Genomic DNA, 19,132 nt, shown 5'->3' with positions numbered 1-19,132 from the left:
CACTGTAGGGATTCTATGATTTTGAAAGGGTTTGGATTGGCCAAGATTGGAGAAAATGTTTTTCCTCACAGAGGAGATCAGAACTATGGGCTACAAACACAAGACAGTCATCAGCAGATCCAACAGGAAATTCAGGAAAATCTTGATTGGTTAGAATTTGGAACAATTTTTCGAAGCAATCCAACAGAGACCGAGGCGCACAGAGGCCGAGGGTTTAAAAGGTGAAGGAAAAAGCAAAAGGATTTCCAGCTGGACTGTTAAAGCTGTTGGATGGAATTACCAATTTCTGTGCGATAAACAGATTTTTTTTAATATAAAGTCTCGATTTTCAGGAACGTCAAGACTGCAGCTATTTCAAGGGTGTGAAGGGCAAGTTCAGGCACGAGACATTTCAACATCTAGAATGTGTTGTCAGGAAAAGTGATTGAGGTCAATACATTGCTCTCAATAAACATGTTGCATTGAGCAAGTGAGAGAGAGTGCTGTTTCACCTAGATATTTAGCAGAGGCCAAGTCTGCCTCCTCAGTAGAAAGCCCTACATCACTATGTGAAGATAAGGAGGAAGGATCCCAGCTGATAACCTTGCTAACATGGGTTACGAGAAAGGATTAACTGCTTATTCACCCCCCTGTTGCGATGAGATCGTATTGAGCCAGTTGGCTACCACACTGCAACAGTAAGTATGAAGTGCTTAAAAGATTCGGCCCAGTGTCATGTGCATGATCCATGGGTACCAGAGCTGAAAATGTGTTGTTGGAAAAGCGCAGCAGGTCAGGCAGCATCCAAAGTGCAGGAGAATTGACGTTTCGGGCATGAGCCCTTCTTCAGGAACCGAAACGTTGATGCTCCTGCTCCTTGGATGCTGCCTGACCTGCTGCGCTTTTCCAGCAACACATTTTCAGCTCTGATCTCCAGCATCTGCAGTCCTCACTTTCTCCATGGGCACCAGACACAAGGATCCTGTGTGTGACATATGCCAGCCTCCACAAACCCTCATGCCACATCTCCAAACCACTTTACAAGACACATCTGAATTTCAATCCTCCACCTCAGGGCCTGTGGAGACAAATTGGAATTAAAGGTTTCGAGTCAAATGACCCTTCCTCAGATACTGGCAGACCTGCTGCGCATTTCCAGCAATTTCTGTTTTTGTCTCTGATTTACAGCATCCGCAGTTCTTTAGGTTTTTCATTTGGCTCATCTTGCTGTGGTGTTGCAGTGCTGATCAGCACAGCCAGCCAGAAAGTGTAACATGGTTGTCAACAAATCTCAGTCAAGCCACGGGTTTTTGGTCAGGTTGCCCCTGCACAGAAAGTCAAGAACACACTCCAACTCCAGTCCAGGAAATGGTCAGTCAACTGAATGCGTACCTGATGGTTTAGGTCAAGGGGGAGCTGGGAAATCCAGCCCTTAGCTTTTACAAGAAATGCCAATACATATACAGGGAATCCTTTTGTATAGAAGCACAGAATAGAAACACTAATTTCCTGTTTGAGTGTTCAGATTTGGATAGAGACCTACACTAACCTACACTATTCCACGTACGTCCATATGTTTGTCCAATGACGACTTGAATGCACTTAAAGTTGGTGAATCTACTGCCATTGCAGGCAAAGCATTCCATTTCAAACATTTCAGGTGTAACCCTTAATGGCTTGCTAAGTTCTGCCATGTTTCCTACATCAGAAGTGACAATAATTCGTATTTAGAAAGTTGCGGAGTATTTGGGGATGTTCCAAGGTTATGAAAGACACTAATTAAAGGCAAGTGTTTTCACCTACCATTAATAAAGTGGGTTCAGTTATATGGGAACTGTGGTTCAACCTGGTGAGTAACTAGTTAGGTTGGAATGCTTCAGGACATAGTATTAATTTGAGTCACAGAGGTGTAACCCTTCTTTGGGACTGGGGATGGGTGTAGGGGAGAGAACCAGTTTGGTTGATGGGAAGAATGAATTGTCTATCAATAAAACACTCCCAGCCTACTATGTTCAGTGTGCAATCTTTTTCAATCTATGCCATTGTTACAGTTGAATCCAATGGGTGCAGGATCTAGCCCAACATTATAGATTATGACAAAGTCACGTGCAGAGCTGAGGGAATGCTGCATTGTCAGAGATGCCATCTTTTTTCAGATTAGATTACCTACAGTGTGGAAACATGCCATTCTGCCAAACAAGTCCATACCGAAACTCCGGAGAGTAATCCATCCCAGACCTATTTCCCTGACTAGTGCACTGAACACTATGGACAATTTAGTACGGCCAATTCACCTGACCTGCACATCTTTGGACCATGGAAGGATGCCGGAGCACCTGGAGGAAACCCATGCAGACACGGGGAGAATGTACAAACACCACACAGACAGTCGCCAGGGGCTGGAATGGAACCTGGGTTCCTGGTGCTGTGAGGCAGCAGTGCTAACCACTGAGCCACCGTGCCACCCCGAGAGAGAGATTTAAAAATCTTTGATCTTCAGAGATTAAAGATTTTCTTTAAGACTTTCACAGGATCTGGGCATCATTAGTAAGATGATCTTTTGTCACCCATTCCAACTCCCCCTTGAACTGAATGACTTATTAGGCTATTTCAAGGGCAGTTAAGAGTCAACCACATTGCCATGGTTCTGGAACCACATGTAGGCCAGACCAGGATGGGGTGGAAGATTACGCTGGGGAGTGGGTGTCACTGCCTGGCCAATCTTTATTGCTCATGTGTAGTTTCCCTTGAGAAGGTGATGGTGAGCTACCTTCTTGAAACTTTGCTGTCCATGTGCTGTAGCTAGACCCACAATGCCCTTTAGGGAGGCAAGTCCCTAAGATGAGAAGGAGAAATAAAAGTGGCAGCTGGGATAATTGTACTCAGCACTCAAGATGAATGTGTGCTTTATAAACTAATGGCCAGAACTGTTCATAAATAATGTACAGCTGAACACGATAGGTGTTTCTGTCTTCATTCATAAGGCCAGACCTGAACCAGCTTTAAGAAAACACCCTGTTCCATTATTCCCTTCAAACAGCTGATAACAGTAAAATCCCTGTTATCCTCACTTTTGAATTTCAGATGGAGGTTGCATGAGAATTCTGGATGCTTGGGATCCAGATAATAAGGGATTTTATTGGCTCTTAAAAAAAAGTTTTAAAAAGTCTTTGCATTATAAAAGGCACTAAAATAAACAAAAGCATCATAAACTACTAACAGATCATCAAGGCCACACTAGAGTGGGTTCACAATTTTCAACAGCTCAGTCATAAATGGGAATTGGAAATTCAATTTTTTTCCATTGTTATTATAGGTTTCATCCTTGTAAGAAGCATCTGTGACTTGGAGACAAGTAAATAATGAGGCATAAATCCTGGTGGTCGAATACCAGGCAATGTATCCTCCTTACCTTCAGATCGAGAGTAGTAGATACTGTTCTCTGCCATCTCCAAAGGTTTTGAGTTTGCTCCACAGCAGGGATCAGGAGTCTACAATGAAAGAGAGTGACACAACTTTAAGTAGAAGGCTATCTACAGAACTCCAAGAGTATCTGGGGTCCGATGTGGTAACTGATGCTGGAGTAATAATTCAAAGGCATGGGTTAGTAAATCACAAAATAATGAATTCAAGTCCAAGATACCATGATTCCCATTCAGTTTGTGGAAATACTAAATGAAAAAGCAAATCTCAGTAACAGTGAACTTGAAGTTGAATTGGCACCAAATTCCAGTTGATTCATAGATGTTCTCTCATCAAAAGAAAACCTGACTAGTCTGGGCCAGAAACACCATTCCACATCAGCTGATCCTTAGCTGCCTCTGAAGTGGACTAGTGGACCATAGAGTCAACAAGGTTTTACAGCATGGTGGCTCAGTGGTTAGCACTGCTGCCTCACAGCGCCAGGGACCCAGGTTTGATTCCAGCCTCGGGCTACTGTTTGTGTAGAGTTTATACATTCTCCCCGTGTCTGCATGGGTTTCCTCTGGGTGCTTCAGTTTCCTCTCACAGTCACAAAGATGTGCAGGTTAGGTGAATTGGCCAAGCTAAATTCCCCATCGTGTTCAGGGATGTGTAGGTTAGGCACATTAAGCAGGGGTAAATATAGAGAATTGGAAATGGGTTTGAGTGGGATACTGTTCAGAGGGTTGGTGTGACTTGTTGGGCCCAAAGGCCTGTTTCTACACTTGGGATTCTATGCCCCCTATAATTTTGTACATGCCAAATCAGATCCACCCCTTCTCAGCCTTCTATATTCCAAGGGAAACAACACCAACTTATCTAGTCTCTCTTCATAGCTGAATCTCTCCGGCCCAAGCAAAATCCTGGTGAATCTCTGTCTGGTGCAATTACCTCCTTCATATAGTGTTCAGAACCAAGTGTGGACCAATTAACTTTGTATACAACGCCATCATAACCTCCTTGCTCTTGTAGCCAGTGGCTTGACTAATAAGGTCAGGTGTTCCATATGCTTCTCAGTAGTGACGAGAAAGCAAACCCCTCCACCACCTTTCCAAGGCAAACAGGGGGATGGACAATAAATAATGACACTGCCCACATCCTGAGAATAAATAAAAGATAATTGTATCCCTCTGTACAGCTAGTATTAGTTAATTACATCAACACAGTGGTCCTTAAAGCTCCTAGTTCTTGGATATGTGTCCCAGATGTTTGCCAAACATGGAAGGCAAAAAAAAAAATTCTCTTTTCCCCTCCTGGAAAAGGTAGTTCTTTCTGGAACAGTATTCCCATGTAGGAGAAATGGGCAATACTGTTTCAGAAGCACGAGTTGTTTTCCTTGGAGCATCTATAAATAAAATCTACCCAAATGGCGACCACGTTAATATTGATTGTCATCTGGCTTACTAAAGTCCTTTAGGGAAGGAAATCTGACGTTCTTACTTGGTCCTGCCTACATGCGACTCCAGACCCACAGCAATGTGGTTGATCTTTAACTATCCTCTGGGCAATGTGCAATGAGCAACAAAAGGTAGCCAAGCCATTGGCACCCACATCCCATGATCAAAAGAAAAAGATTAGGAGGATGTTTAATAGACGCTCAAAAACCATGAAGTGCTTTGATGAGAGCAAATAAGGAGAAAATATTTCCAGTGGCGGAAAGATCAGAAACCAGTGAATATATATTCTTCAAAAAACTGGAATCACAACAGGAATTAGAACTTACGATTTGGATATCCTGTCCAAAAGAGGGGTAGAAATAATCTCAAAGGCAGCATTGAAAAGTGAATTGAATAAATACTTGGAATAAGAAAGAAAATTGTAGTACTATTGAGAAAGAGTGAGGGAGTGTAATTAATTGGATAAATACACCATAGAGCCAGCATAGGTACAAGGAAATGAATGGCATCCTTTAGTGCTGTATTAAACTAGTGATTCTCCTCCACATCCCTTCCAATACAATTTACATTCACTGGACTCACTGGAAATGCAGTTTCACAGAGTTTCTCGACCCAGTCTGCACTCGTTTGTTTTTCTGCAGCAAAGGTGTACAGCTTCTCTGCTGTTTCAATGGTGAAAGCAGACATGGACTCCTTCGGACAGACTTCGCTTGGTATGTGTGCAATGCTTATGCAGTCAGACAGCCGGATAATCTTTTTGTCCATTTTTTTGGTGGCCTGCTTCTCCGACAAGTTGGCCCCATCCTTGCTGTCATAGAATTCCAACCGGGAGATCCCATTCTGGCTGGCTGGATACAAGACAAACCAATTCTTCTTCCAGTGTTTCTGGAAAAAAAATACAGCACAAGAACATAAGGGGCTGTGGAAGACCATTAAAAACAATGACTGCCACAGCTAGAAGGGTCAGGGTTGTAGATGGCATCCCTACACTACAACCAAAAAGAATATCAACCCTTGGGCTACAAGTGGCAAGTAACATTATTTAAAAAACAAAAACAGCAATTACTGGAAAATCTCAGCAGGTCTGGCAGCATCTGTAGAGAGAGAGCAGAGTTAATGTTTCGGGTCCAGTGACCCTTCCTCAGAACAAGGTTTCTGAAGAAGAGCCACCCAAAACATTAAGTCAGTTTTTCTCTCTCCACAAATGCTGTGGAGACCTGAGTCTTTTCAGTAGTTTCTGATTTTGCTTTCCAGCATCTGCAGTTCTTTCTGTTTCATCATTCAAAAGTTTTTTAAAAATTCATTCACAGGATGGGTGCTGCATAGGCCCTAATTTATTGAGAATTTAACTTCAGTATTTACAAAAAAAAATTGATAATAAAAATACACTTTCCACTCATTCACCATAGGAAAAGGAGTAGGCTTTCACACCATCCAGCATTCAATGTGATCATTGCTGATTGAACACTTCAATGGCTTTTACCCAGTCGATCCCCATAACCCTGAATGCCATTGGTAATCAGTAATCTACCTACTCTACAGCCATAAAGTCAAACAGCATAGAAACTAACCCTTTTGTTTCAACTTGTCCATGCTGGCCAGGTTTTCCAAACTATATTCATCTCCAATTTTCTACATTAGGCCCATATCCATTTCTTGGATCAGTGGTGCTGGAAGAGCACAGCAGTTCAGGCAGCATCTGAGGACAGGCAAAATCGACGTTTTGGGCAAAAGATCTTCATCAGGAATAAAGGGCTTTTATTCAAGAGGAATAAAGAGCTCCTTATGAAGGGCTTTTGCCCAAAAGGTCAATTTTGCCTGTCCTTGGATGCTGCCTGAACTGCTGTGCTCTTCCAGCACCACTGATCCAGAATCTGGTTTCCAGCATCTGCAGTCATTGTTTTTACCCCATATCCATTTCCTATCCACATACCTGCCCAAATGTCTTTTAAATGCTGTAATTAAGCCAGTCTCTACCACTTCTTCAGGCAGTTCAGTTCACATGTGCACCACCCTCTGTGTACAAAGGTTGCCCCTCAGGTCCCTTTTACATCTTTCCCCTCTCACCTTAAACTTATGTCCTCTAGTTTTGTTCTCCCCAACCCTGGGGTAAAGACCTTGGCTATTGGCCCTATCCATGCTTTCATGATTTTATCGAGGTAAAAACAATGACTGCAGATGCTGGAAACTAGATTCTAGATCAGTGGTGCTGGAAGAGCACAACAATTCAGGCAGCATCCGACAAGCAGCAAAATCGACGTTTCGGGCAAAAGCCCTTCATCAGTTCATGATTTTATCAACCTGTATAAAAAGGTAATGCGTCAATCTCCCACATTTCTGGGAAAACATCCCCAACCTATTCAGCCTCTCCTTATAACTCAAACCCCTCCAGTCCTTGTAACATCATGTAGAAAAAAAAAGCATATTTCGACAATGTCTAATTAGACATATTCACAGACGGAAATTCCACAGTCCTTTGTGGCGTTCAAAACACCACAGGCAATTGTGGTATTTTACATTGGTTATAATGAGAAAGTCAGATTTGCTCAACTTGTTTAATTTCAAGTTGTACTTTTCACAAGCTCAGCCACAACATTAAGCAAAGACTAAGTGTACCACACAGTCTAGTGATTCAGGCTGGCGGGTCACCATAACTCTTTGCAGGGAAATTAGGGATGGAGGATAAGTTCTGGCCATGCCAGTGAAGCCCACATCTCTGAACCAATTAAAAGATTAGATTAGATTCCCTACAGTGCGGAAACAGACCCTTTGGCCCGACCCACAGTCCACACCGACCCTCCGAAGAGTAACCCATCTGGACCAATTTCCCTCTGACTAATGCACCTAGCACTATGGGCAATTTAGCATGGCCAATTCACCTGACCTACACATCTTTGGACTGTGGGAGGAAACCAGAGCACCCGGAGGAAACCCATGCAGACATAGGGAGAATGTGCAAACTCTGCAAAGACAGTTGCCTGAGACTGGAATTAAACCTGGGACCCTGGTGCTGTGAGGCAGCAGTGCTAACCACTGAGCCACCGTACCACCCCAGGCACTTATCCCACCATAGCACTGAGGAAGAATGCCACATTGTTACAGACATCACCTTTAGCACTGACGGTAAGTACACGTCTCCTCTCACTTCAAGTATAAACAAAAGGATTTCAAACTGTTAGGAACTATTCCCAATCTCCTGGCCAATATTTATGTCTACAAAGGCAGAGTATCATGCCATCACATTTATTCTTGTCAGTCAATCAGCTGATGAGTGGCAGATAAATGAAAGGTATCGCATTTTGATAAAAGCAGGACTTCTACAATTAAATCATAGAACATAGCATCATAGAATCCCTACAGTGTGGAAACAGGCCCAACTACTCCACACTGACCCTCTGAAGAGTAACCCACCCGGACCCATTCCCCTACCCTATTACTCTACATTTATTCCCGACTAATACACCTAACCCACACATCCCTGAACACTATGGGCAATTTAACATGGCTAATTCACCTAACCTGCACATCTTTGGATTGTGGGAGGAAACCCATGCAGACACAGGGAGAATGTGCCAACTCCACACAGTCACCAGAGCTTAAATTGAACTCCGGTCCCTGGCACTGTGAGGCAACAGTGCTAACCACTGAGCCACCATGCTGACCTAATTAATGGTAGGGCCCTGGGTGGTGTTGTAGAACAGAGACACCTAGGGGTACATAATTCTTCGAAATTTGTGTCACCGATAGCCAGGGTGGTTAATGTGGCATTTGGCACACTTGCTTTCATTGCGCGGTTCTTCGAGTATGGAGTTGGGACATCATGTTGAGGTTGCACAGGATGTTGGTGGAATACTGTGTGCAGTTCTAGTCACCCTGTTGTAGGAAGGATATCATCAAGCTGGAGAGGGTTCAGCAAAGGTTTCTCAGTGGTCTTGCCAGGAATGGAGGATTTGAATTATAAAAATAGGTTGGGACGCTTTTCCACTGGAGCCCAGGAGGTTGAGGGGTGACTTTAAAGAAGTTTATAAAACTTAGAAGTTTTTTTAGATTTCTCACCACTTCCTGAAAAGTAATACAGAAAGTACCCAAAAGGGATCAGTGCAGTTCTCAATGTATACAGAAAGGTGAAAGATCAGGTTTATATCAACACCCACTCAAGTGAAGTCAGCTACTTACAAAAGACAGACATTCATCAATTTTGGAAAGATTACAGAGATGAGGAAATTGAATCACTTTGAAACAGCAGATCAAGACTCTTCCTCGGCAACTTGGCCCTTTGAGCTGAACTAAACACGTAAAACTATTGCTTTCAGTCTCTGCCACAAGTTCCTGCCTTGATCCACCAAAACAACTGTTCTTCCTGACAGCTGTATGAGATTGAACAAGATCATTCTCAATCTCGATGTCACTTTGACAAGTCTTCTCAAATACCCAGCGAACAATGCCCACATCCAAATGAATAAAAAGAAATAGATAAAAATAGGTTTGACCCTGAAGAACTTCTGACTGAGTATCAGTATCATAACAGTACTGTTTATTTCTATCTCCTTAACGATAGCTGGCTGTATCCAGGCCTCAGCTTATTTGTTGAAAGAACAAATACCTGTAGTGGTTAATCTCTAAATTTCATTTCATGTATTCACATGATCAGGGCTTCACTGGCTGGGTCAGCATTTATTGCCCATCCCTAATTTCCCAGAGAGCAGTCAAGAGTCAACCACATTGCTGTGGGTCTGAAGTCACATGCAAGTCAGACCAGGTAAGGATGGCATTTGTCTTCCCAAAAGGACATTAGTGAACCAGATGGGTTTTTCTGACAATCGATGGATTGACAATGGATTCATGGTCATCATTTGACTCTCCATTTCAGATGATTATGGAGTTCAAATTCCACCATCTGCCATCGAGAGATTCAAACCCAGATTCCCAGAACATTGTGTGGTTCGCTGGATTAACACCAAAAATACCACTAGACCATCACCTCCCCTTCACTTGAGTTAATACTGCCAGAATCTAACTTGCATATATTCACCACCACCATACTAAGTGACAGGGACCAGTCAGGCAACACCTCAATCATGAGATGTTCATCCTCATCCGTTCATCTTGCACTATCACCACCTCAAGCTTTATAAATCCTTCTACACCTGGGTCGGACTGGAACCAATGTTCTCAGGGGTGCTTTTGCTAATGCTGATGGGGAGGGTTTAAACTAATGTGGCAGGAGGATGGGAACAAAAAGCAAACAGTAAGGAGGTAGTAACTAAAGCCTGTAAGGAGCTAGATAATGAAGTCATTGTGACTAAGGGGAAGAGTAGGAAGGGAGCAGTTGATGAATGCAAAAGGACAGGTAGACTGAGGTACATTTGTTTTAATGCGGAAAGTGTAGTAGGTAAGGCAGCTGAATTTAGGGCTTGGATTAGTACCTGAGAGTATGATGTTATTCCAATACTGAGACTTGGTTAAGGTAAGGGCACGATTGGCAACTATATATCCCAGGATTTAGATGCTTCAGGCAGGATAGAGAAGGAAGTAAAAGGGGTGGAGGAGTTATATTACTGGTCAGAGATATATCACAGCTGTGCTGAAGGAGGGCACTATGGAGGACTCGAGCAGTGTGGCAATATGGGTGGAGCTCAGAAATAGGAAGGGTGTGGTAACAATGTTGTACTACAGGCCTCCCAACAGCGAGCGTGAGATAGAGGTACAAATATGTAAAGAGATTATGGATAGATGTAGGCTAACAGGGTGGAGGCAATGGGAGATTTTAAATTTTCCCAACATTGACTGGGATTCACTTACTGTTAGAGGTTTAGATGGAGCAGAATTTGTAAGGTGCATCCAAGAGGGTATTTTTGGGAGCAGTATGTAAATTGTCCAACTCGGGAAGGGCCATACTGGGCCTGGTGTTGGGGAATGAGCCTGTCCAGTTGGTTGACGTTTCAGTAGAGGATTACTTTGGTAATAGTGACCATAATTGCCTAAATTTTAGAATACTCATGGACAAAGGTGAGAGTGGTCCTAAAGGAAGAGTGCTAAACTGGGGGAAAGCCAAATATAGCAAACTTCAGAAGGAGCTGGGGAATGTAGATTGGAAGCAGCTGTTTGAGGGTAAATCCACATTTGATATGTGGGAGGCTTTTAAAGAGAGGTTGATTAGGGTGCAGGACAGACATGTCCCTGTGAAAATGAGGGATATAAATGGCTAGATTAGGGAACCATGGATGACAGGTGAAACTGAGATACTAGCTAAGAGGAAAAAGGAAGCATACATAAGGTCTAGGCAACTGAAAACAGACAAATTGCGGAAGAATATCAGGAAAGTACGACCAATTTGAAATGAAGAATTAAGAGGGCTAAAAAGGGATCATGAAATAACTTTAGCAAACAGGTTTAAGGAAAATCCCAAAGCCTTTTATTCATATAAAAAGGAGGAAGAGGGTAACTAGAGAAAGGGTTAGCCCACTCAAGGACAAAGGAGGAAAGTTGTGCAGGGAGTCAGAGAAAATGAGATTCTTAATGAGTACTTTGCATTGGTATTCACCAAGGAGAGGGAAATGCTGGATGTTGAGGTTAGGGATAGAAATTTGATTACTCTAGGTCAAGTCAGCATAAGGAGGGAGGAAGTGTTAGGTATTCTAAAAGGTATTAAGGTGGACAAGTCCCCGGGTCCGAATGGCATCTATTCCAGGTTACTGAGGGAAGCGAGAGAGGAAATAGCTGGGGCTGCAACAGATATCTTTGCAGCATCTTTGAACACTGATGAGGTGCCAGGACTGGAGAATTGCTAATGTTGTCCCCTTGTTTAAGGAGGGTAGCACAGGTACTTCAGGTAATTATCGACCAGTGAGCCTGATATCAGTGGTAAGGAAGCTGCTGGAGAAGATACCAAGGGATAGGATCTATTTACATTTGGAAGAAAATGGGCTTATCAGTGATAGGCAGCATGGTTTGTGCAGGGAAGGTCATGTCATATCAACTCAATAGAATTCTTTGAGGAAGTAACAAAGTTGATTGATGAGAGAAGGGCTGTAGATGTCATATACGTGAACTTTAGCAAGGCATTTGGTAAGGGTTCCCATGATAGGCTGATGGAGAGGGTGAAGTCGCATGGGCTCAGGGTGTACTAGCTAGATGGACAGAGAACTGGCTGGGCAACAGGAGACAGAGTAGTAGTGGAAGGAGTTTCTCAAAATGGAAAACTATGACTAGTGGTGTTCCACAGGGATGCGTGCTGGGACAACTGTTGTTTGTGATGAACACAAATGATCTGGAGGAAGGCATAGGTGGTCTGATGAGCAAGTTTGCAGATGACACTAAGATTGATGGAGTAGCAGGTAGTGACGGGGACTGTCAGAGAATGCAGCAGAATATAGATAGATTAGAGAGTTGGGCAGTGAAATAGCAGGTGGAATTCAATCCATGCAAATGCAAGGTAAAAAATCACAACACCAGGTTATAGTCCAACAGGCTTAATTGGAAGCACACTAGCTTTCGGAGCATCGCTCCTTCATCAGGTGATAGTGGAGGACTCAATCCTAAAACACAGAATTTATAGCAAAAATTTACAGTGTCCTATGGGGATAAATGGAGTAGAATGTGCTTTTATTCCAAAATTAGAATAATTAGAGGTGGATTCATTTAAATTCACAGGGTCAATGGTGAAAGACTTACAGCCAGAGAGCCTGGAAATATGAGACGCAAGAGGTTGACATTTCGGACAGTTGAGGCAAAACTTATTTACTCACAAGCTTGTGTATTTTTGGAATCTGCTATTCCAAAGGGGCTGTGATCCAAGTGTTGAGCATATTCATGCTCGAGATGAAAGGCATTTTGGAACCGAAAAGAATCGGGAGATTTAAGGATAGGACAGGAAGGTGGAGTTGGAGGGGAGACATCAGCCACAGTCTTACTGAATAGTGGAGCAGGTTCTGAGGACTTTTTGACCGCATTCCTACATGGTAGGAACAATGTTCATTTATATCCAACTTTTATTCCCCCAAAGCCCTTCTCAAGGCAAATTTTCAAACAAAGTTTGAGACAGAGCCATAGAATCAGTCAAGTGGCTGAAGCTTGGAATCCTAGAATGCAGTCATAATGGAATGATTGTAGTGCAGAAGACCATGTCCTCTGATCCCCTGAAAGTGAAATTTTTCTGTTACTTTCCCAAGTTTTCCCCAAAGCCCTGTACATTTTCCTCTACAGATAATTATCTTACTCCCCTTTGAAAACTTTCCTTCTGAAGTATTATGCTTCTCTCACAGTACATAGAACATTACAGTGCAGTACAGGCCCTTCGGCCCTCAATGTTGCGCCACCCTGTCATACAAATCTGAAGCCCATCCCTCCTACACTATTCCATGTACGTCCATATGCCTGTCCAATGACAGTAGTTTGGTATCCCTTCCTAGTAACACCTCATGGTTTCAATTCCCTTACCAAGTTAGGTTAAACCCACCTCAATGGTACTAGCAAATTATCCTGCAAGGAATTTGGTCCCAGTTCTATTTATATGGAACCAACTAGGCCTTTACAGGTCTTCCTGATGAAGGGCGTTTGCCCGAAACATTGATTTTCCTGCTTCGCGGATGCTGCCTGACCTGCTGTGCTTTTCCAGCACCACTCTAATCTAGACCCTGATCTCCAGCATCTGCAGTCCTCACTTTTGCCTTTACATGTCTAATCAACATCCCAAGATTCAGGCACAACTGTTCTAGGTGTGTCTTCCTCGATCTACACTCATGGGGTTATAAATATAAACTGGATAGGACTACTTTTGCAGTGCTCCTTTCTGATCTTCTACCAAAGATGCTTAAATTCATTCTATAGGATGGCATCCCACTTTTTCCATCTGTTATTGGCACTAAAGTGGACCATGACTAATATCAGTTCACCCTCCACCTCCAGGTGGTTTTGAAGTCAGTGGCAACTTTAATTCTGGCACCAGGGAGGCAACATACCATCCTGAATTCATATCTGTGACCACAGAAAGAGAGTCAGAATCCCTACATTGTGAAAGCAGGCCATTTGACCCTTCCAGTCTACACTGCCCCTCCAAAGAGGATCCAACCCTACGCTATCTCTGTAACCATGGCTAACCCACCTAGCCTGTATACCCCTAGGCATCATGCACAATTTAGCACGGCCAATCCGCTTAACCTGCGCATCTTTGGACTGTGGATGGATACCGGAGAAATGAGAAAACCCACACAGACATGGGGAGAATGTTCAAACTCCACTCAGACAGACAGTCACCCAAGGGAGGAATTGAACCCAGGTCCTTAATTCTATGAGGCAGCGGTGCTAACCATTCAGTCACCATGTCGCCAACGGGCTGTCTGCTTCCCCTAATTTCCTATGGAATTTTCTATTCTCCTCCCACTTTTTTTTTTAAAGTCAATTGTACAGCTGTGGCATGGACTTGGCTGTAGCTGCAGTCCCCAGATGAAAACCATCATTTCTATCAGTATTCAGAATTAAATACCATTTGGAGAGTGAGATGTATTCAAGGGACTCCCACACTATGTCCCCATTTTTTCATGTCTCCTTGGGGCTCCTCCAAATGGTTAAACTGCAACATGAACACACTTTTAAATGTGCTCTTCATGAAGTTCTCATCCATGTGGATTTGCTACAGTAATACCAAATTCTGCACAATGTCCGAAACCCAGAACACGAGCTGCTGCAGCTGACAATTCCTGCACTTCTAGTTATCCAGGACACAGGAAAATATCCATACGAAATGCAATCTAGGGGACAGTGCTGACCTGCCGTTCTTCTACTACAAAGCATTTACTACTTTAAAAATAAAGATTCACCAGTTACTTACCACTTTCACTGGTAGAAGAGAAGTAAGTGTTAAAGAGGGAATTCATGGAACGAGTGGTAATGCAGTTTTGTGAGGTAATTTCAGACTGTTCAGTTTGTGATTCACGAGAACAAACCATGAACAAGAGATGATATCCTTGGGCACATGGCCTTGCAGAATGCAATTTTTTTTACTCCGTTGTTCTTGGCAATTCAGCATTGTGGACAAGGTCATCGTTCTCCAAGGAATGGAGAGATGAAATTGTTGTTTTATGCATTAAAATGAAACCAAGATTCAGCTTTCTGTCTGCTGTTGCTGCCACACCTGCTGAGTTTCTCCAGAAGTTTCTATTTTTGTTTCTATGTTATAAAAATGAGTGTGTTTAGAGGACACATGGCTTTTGAACTGGAGTTACAAACAGACTAGATTTAAGGAAGCAAATCTGCTGACCTTACATGTCATCAGTGAATCAACCAGATTTTGCTAGAATTCACCAACTTCTTAGTCAGTTTTCGCTACTGGTTTTTAAACTATTGAAAATCTAGAAAACTAAGGATGAATTCAACTTGTATACTGTGATGACAGTTTTTGAATTGTACTCTCTGAATCATTGGTTACAGAACTGCTACATTCCAGGAGACCAATAAAGCAATGTGGAGGTGCTGGTGTTGGATTGGGGTGGACAAAGTCAGAAGTCACATGACACCAGGTTATTGTCCAACGGGTTTATTTGAAATCATAAGTTTTCAGAGCACTGCTTCTTCGTCAGGTGAAATTACATGAAGAAGCAGTGCTCTGAAAGCTTGCGATTTCAAATAAACCTTTGGACTATAACCTAGTGACGATAAAATATAGGAGCAGAAATAGACCATTCAGCATATTGGGTTTGCTCCATTATTTAATGGGATCATGACTGATTGGATACTCTTCAACTCCAGCATGCACGTGTACTTCACATTTTGGGGCTTGTTTGGAAATATATTCAAACTAAAAGCAAAGAATTCTCACATTTCTTTGATGGAATGCTTTAACTTGCTTGGCTTTGAAGTGGTGGATGATGTTTGTTAAGTGAGTGTACATTACAAGAATGTTTAACTGGATTAGAGGGCAAGGTTTAAAAAAAAAAATTCACGACACCAGATTATAGTCCTGATGAACACAACATCTGATGAAGGAGCAGCATTCCAAAAAGCTAGTGCTTTCAAATAAACCCATTGGACTATAACCTGACATTGAGAGAGTTTTAACTTTGTCCACCCCAGTCCAACACCAGCTCCTTCACATCAGGGAATAGAGGGAGCATACACAAAAGACAGCAAGGTGTTTTCTGATAAAACTAATGCATTGAGTGACACTGCAGCATTACTTATGAGCAGTCAACGATTCCTATTGGTAACATGTCCTATTGAATATGATAGGTGTTTGAATCAATGCCACCACGTGGACTGTAACAATAAAAGTGAGCACATGCTCTCCCATGTAACAACCTCACAGTAAATATACGAACAAGGAACAACAAAAAGCCCGCTCGGCCATAGAGATGTACAGCACAGATCTTTGAGCCTGCTCTGCCATTCAATAAGATCATGGCTGTTCTGATTTTAACTTCAGCTCTACATTCATACATGTCCCTGAGAAATGTTTCATCCCACTGGTCATCCAGAGTTTATCGACCTTGGTGATAAAAATATTTAAAGATTCTGCATCCTTTCGACAAAGCAGTTCCAAATACTCTCAACCTCCTTTGAGAGAGAAAAAAGAAGTTTCCTTATCGGTTTCAAACAATGACCCCTAGCTTTTGTGGGAAAAAAGAAACGCACTTTCAACATCATTCAGTCAATTCCTCTCAGTTTCAACTGAGTCATCTCTGACTCTCCTAAACTCGAGGATACAGGCCTAGCCTTTCATCATAAGACAATTCACTCATTCCAGGAATGAATCTAGAAACCTTTTCTGAACTGCTTCCATTCTTCTGTAAGTATGGTGGCCCCAGTGCAAACAGTGCTCCAGTTGTGGTCTCAATATCTTTTGTGAATGAATAATAACTCCTTACTCTTGCATTCAGTTTCCCTCACAATAAACCATAAAATTGTATTGTCTCTCCTGATTATAGAGTCACAGAGATGTGCAGCATGGAAACAGACCCTTCGGTCAACCCGTCCATGCTGACCAGATATCCCAACCCAATCTAGTCCCACCTGCCAGCACCCGGCCCATGTCCCTTCAAACCCTTCCTATTCATATACCCATCCAAATGCCTTTTAAATGTTACAACTGTGCCAGCCTCCACCACTTCATCTGGTAGCTCATTCCATACCTCGGTGTAAAAAAGTTGCTCCATAGGTCTCTTTTATATCTTTCCCCTCTCACCCTAAACCTATGCCCTCTAGTTCTGGACTCCCTGACCCCAGGGAAAATACTTTGTTGTCATTTACCCTATCCATGCCCCTCATGATTTTGTCAACCTCTAGAAGGTCACCCCTCAGCCTCCGACGCTTCAGGCAAAACAGCCTCAGCCTGTTCAGCCTCTCCCTGTAGCTCAAATCCTCCAACCCTGACAACATCCTTGTAAATCTTTTCTGAACCCTTCTTCAAAGGGTAAAAAATTAGTTAAATATGATTTCCCTGTAACAAAACCATGTTGGCTCTGCCTGATTATCCACGTGCTCTGTTCCAACACCTTTAATAATATCCTGTAACATTTTCCCTCTGACAAGTGTTAAGCCATTGGGGGCCCGTAGTTTCCAGTCTCTCTCTCTTTTTGAGTAAAAGAATTATGTTGGCTATTTTCCAATGTAAAGGAATTTTCCCCAAATCGAATGAGTTTTGGAAAATTAAAATCCATCGCATCAACAGTTTCATAAGCTACATCCCTTAAGACCTAAAGATGAACCCAGAACCTGGGTACTTGTCAAGTCTCAGTTCCAACAATTTACTTGGTACTGCTTCCCTCGCAATTGTAACTTTCTTGAGTTCATCCCTCACTTTCAATTCCTGATTTAGCTTTTTCCAGAATGCAACTTGTATCCTCAAATAAAGGGTCAACAACTTTCCCAGTGAGATACACTCCCGATCATAAGAAAATAAGTTAGCAATCAGTTTTGTACTATTCTCCATGTCAAGGTGAAAGTCTAACTCCATCTGAACCTCTGCCCTAAAGAGTCAGTTCGGACATACAGCTTGTTTACAAGAGACACACACAAATTCAAACTTTAAGAAAAGGTTACATTACAGCAAGAAGGAAGTTGAATCATTCAGGCTGAAGCAGCAAATCACAAGACTATTTTTTCAGTATACATTAAATCATTCTACCAAGTGTATTCATTACTGTCAAAACCTCAAACAAGTTTTATCTATGGAGCAGAGAAGGGAGTAGACAAAACTCTTTGTAAAGTACAGGGCAAGTATTGTCATGTGGTTGATTGAGAACTTAAATTGGACTAATTGCATTTTGATTTAATCAATTCAGAAAATGAGTAATAGACATCTGGAATGCTGTCATCCACTATTTATACCAATGACTTGAAGTCAGAAATCAGAAGTAGCATAACCAAAATTGCAGATTACAACAAACTGACAAATGGCAGGGGGTGGATGATGTTCTTTCATGAGATGAGAGTGTCACTTGCAAAGTCAGCATTTCTGCCCCTACTGTGTTCGAGAAATTGCTGAGTGCCTCTTTAACTGCTGCAGTCCATCTGGTGATGGTATACCCACAGTGCTTTTTAGGATACGAGTTCCAAGATATCGATCTAGTACCAATGAAGAAACAGCAATACAGTTCCAAGTCATGATGGTGTTTGTGTTGAAGGGGAATTTACAAATGGTGGGATTGACCTACCTTGGGGATAGAGATCACTGGTTTGAAAGGTTCTGTCGAAGGAGGTTTAGAAGGTTGTTTAAGTGCACCTTGCAGATTGCCACTGTGCAATGGTAATGGGGTGAGTGAACGTTTAATAGGGTGCAAATCAAATTAACTTTGGTCTTGATATTACTAAGCTTCTTGAATGCTGGAGCTGCACTCATTGAGGCAAGTGGGACAATCGAGGCATCATGCTTTCGACTTGTGCCTTGTACATCGCAGAGAAAGGAAGAGAGTTCCTCACTGCAGGATTCGTAGCTTCTGGATAAAAGCAAATTACTGCGGATGCTGGAATCTGAAACCAAAAGAGAAAATGCTGGAAAATCTCAGCAGGTCTGGCAGCATCTGTAAGGAGAGAAAAGAGCTGACATTTCGAGTCTAACTGACCCTTTGTCAAAACTAAAAAAAAAGGGAGAAATAGGGAGGTATTTATACTGGGCTGAGTCATGGCTCCAGAAGCAAAGGTAGCAGGAAAGAGGTGATAATGACAGTGCATAGAGAGATTATAGGGAGATTAGGAGCTGTAAATGACCAAGGCTGAAGTCGGTGGTATGTGACAAAATATGGGGGGGAGATGGGTGAAGCAGAGGCAAAATGGAAAACAGCCTCTGCTTCACCAATTTC

General features: G+C 42.5%; 1 protein-coding gene across 2 annotated transcripts in view; it reads right to left on the bottom strand.

The window, feature by feature from the left end:
- The window catches only part of dok1b (docking protein 1b), a 76,795-nt gene that overhangs the window by 12,942 nt on the left and 44,721 nt on the right, over positions 1–19,132 (bottom strand). For both annotated transcript variants that reach the window (XM_043691278.1, XM_043691371.1), the window contains 2 exons: positions 5,421–5,723; positions 3,392–3,470 (listed from right to left, as the gene is read on the bottom strand). In XM_043691278.1, coding sequence (XP_043547213.1) covers positions 3,392–3,470; positions 5,421–5,723 — 382 coding nt within the window. The remainder of the gene's footprint in view (positions 1–3,391; positions 3,471–5,420; positions 5,724–19,132) is intronic.

The sequence above is a fragment of the Chiloscyllium plagiosum genome, chromosome 1 (genome assembly GCF_004010195.1).
Source record: "Chiloscyllium plagiosum isolate BGI_BamShark_2017 chromosome 1, ASM401019v2, whole genome shotgun sequence".
NCBI lineage: Eukaryota > Metazoa > Chordata > Chondrichthyes > Orectolobiformes > Hemiscylliidae > Chiloscyllium > Chiloscyllium plagiosum.
Note: the sequence above shows the minus strand (reverse complement) of the source record. Positions and strands in the feature narration are given on the sequence as shown.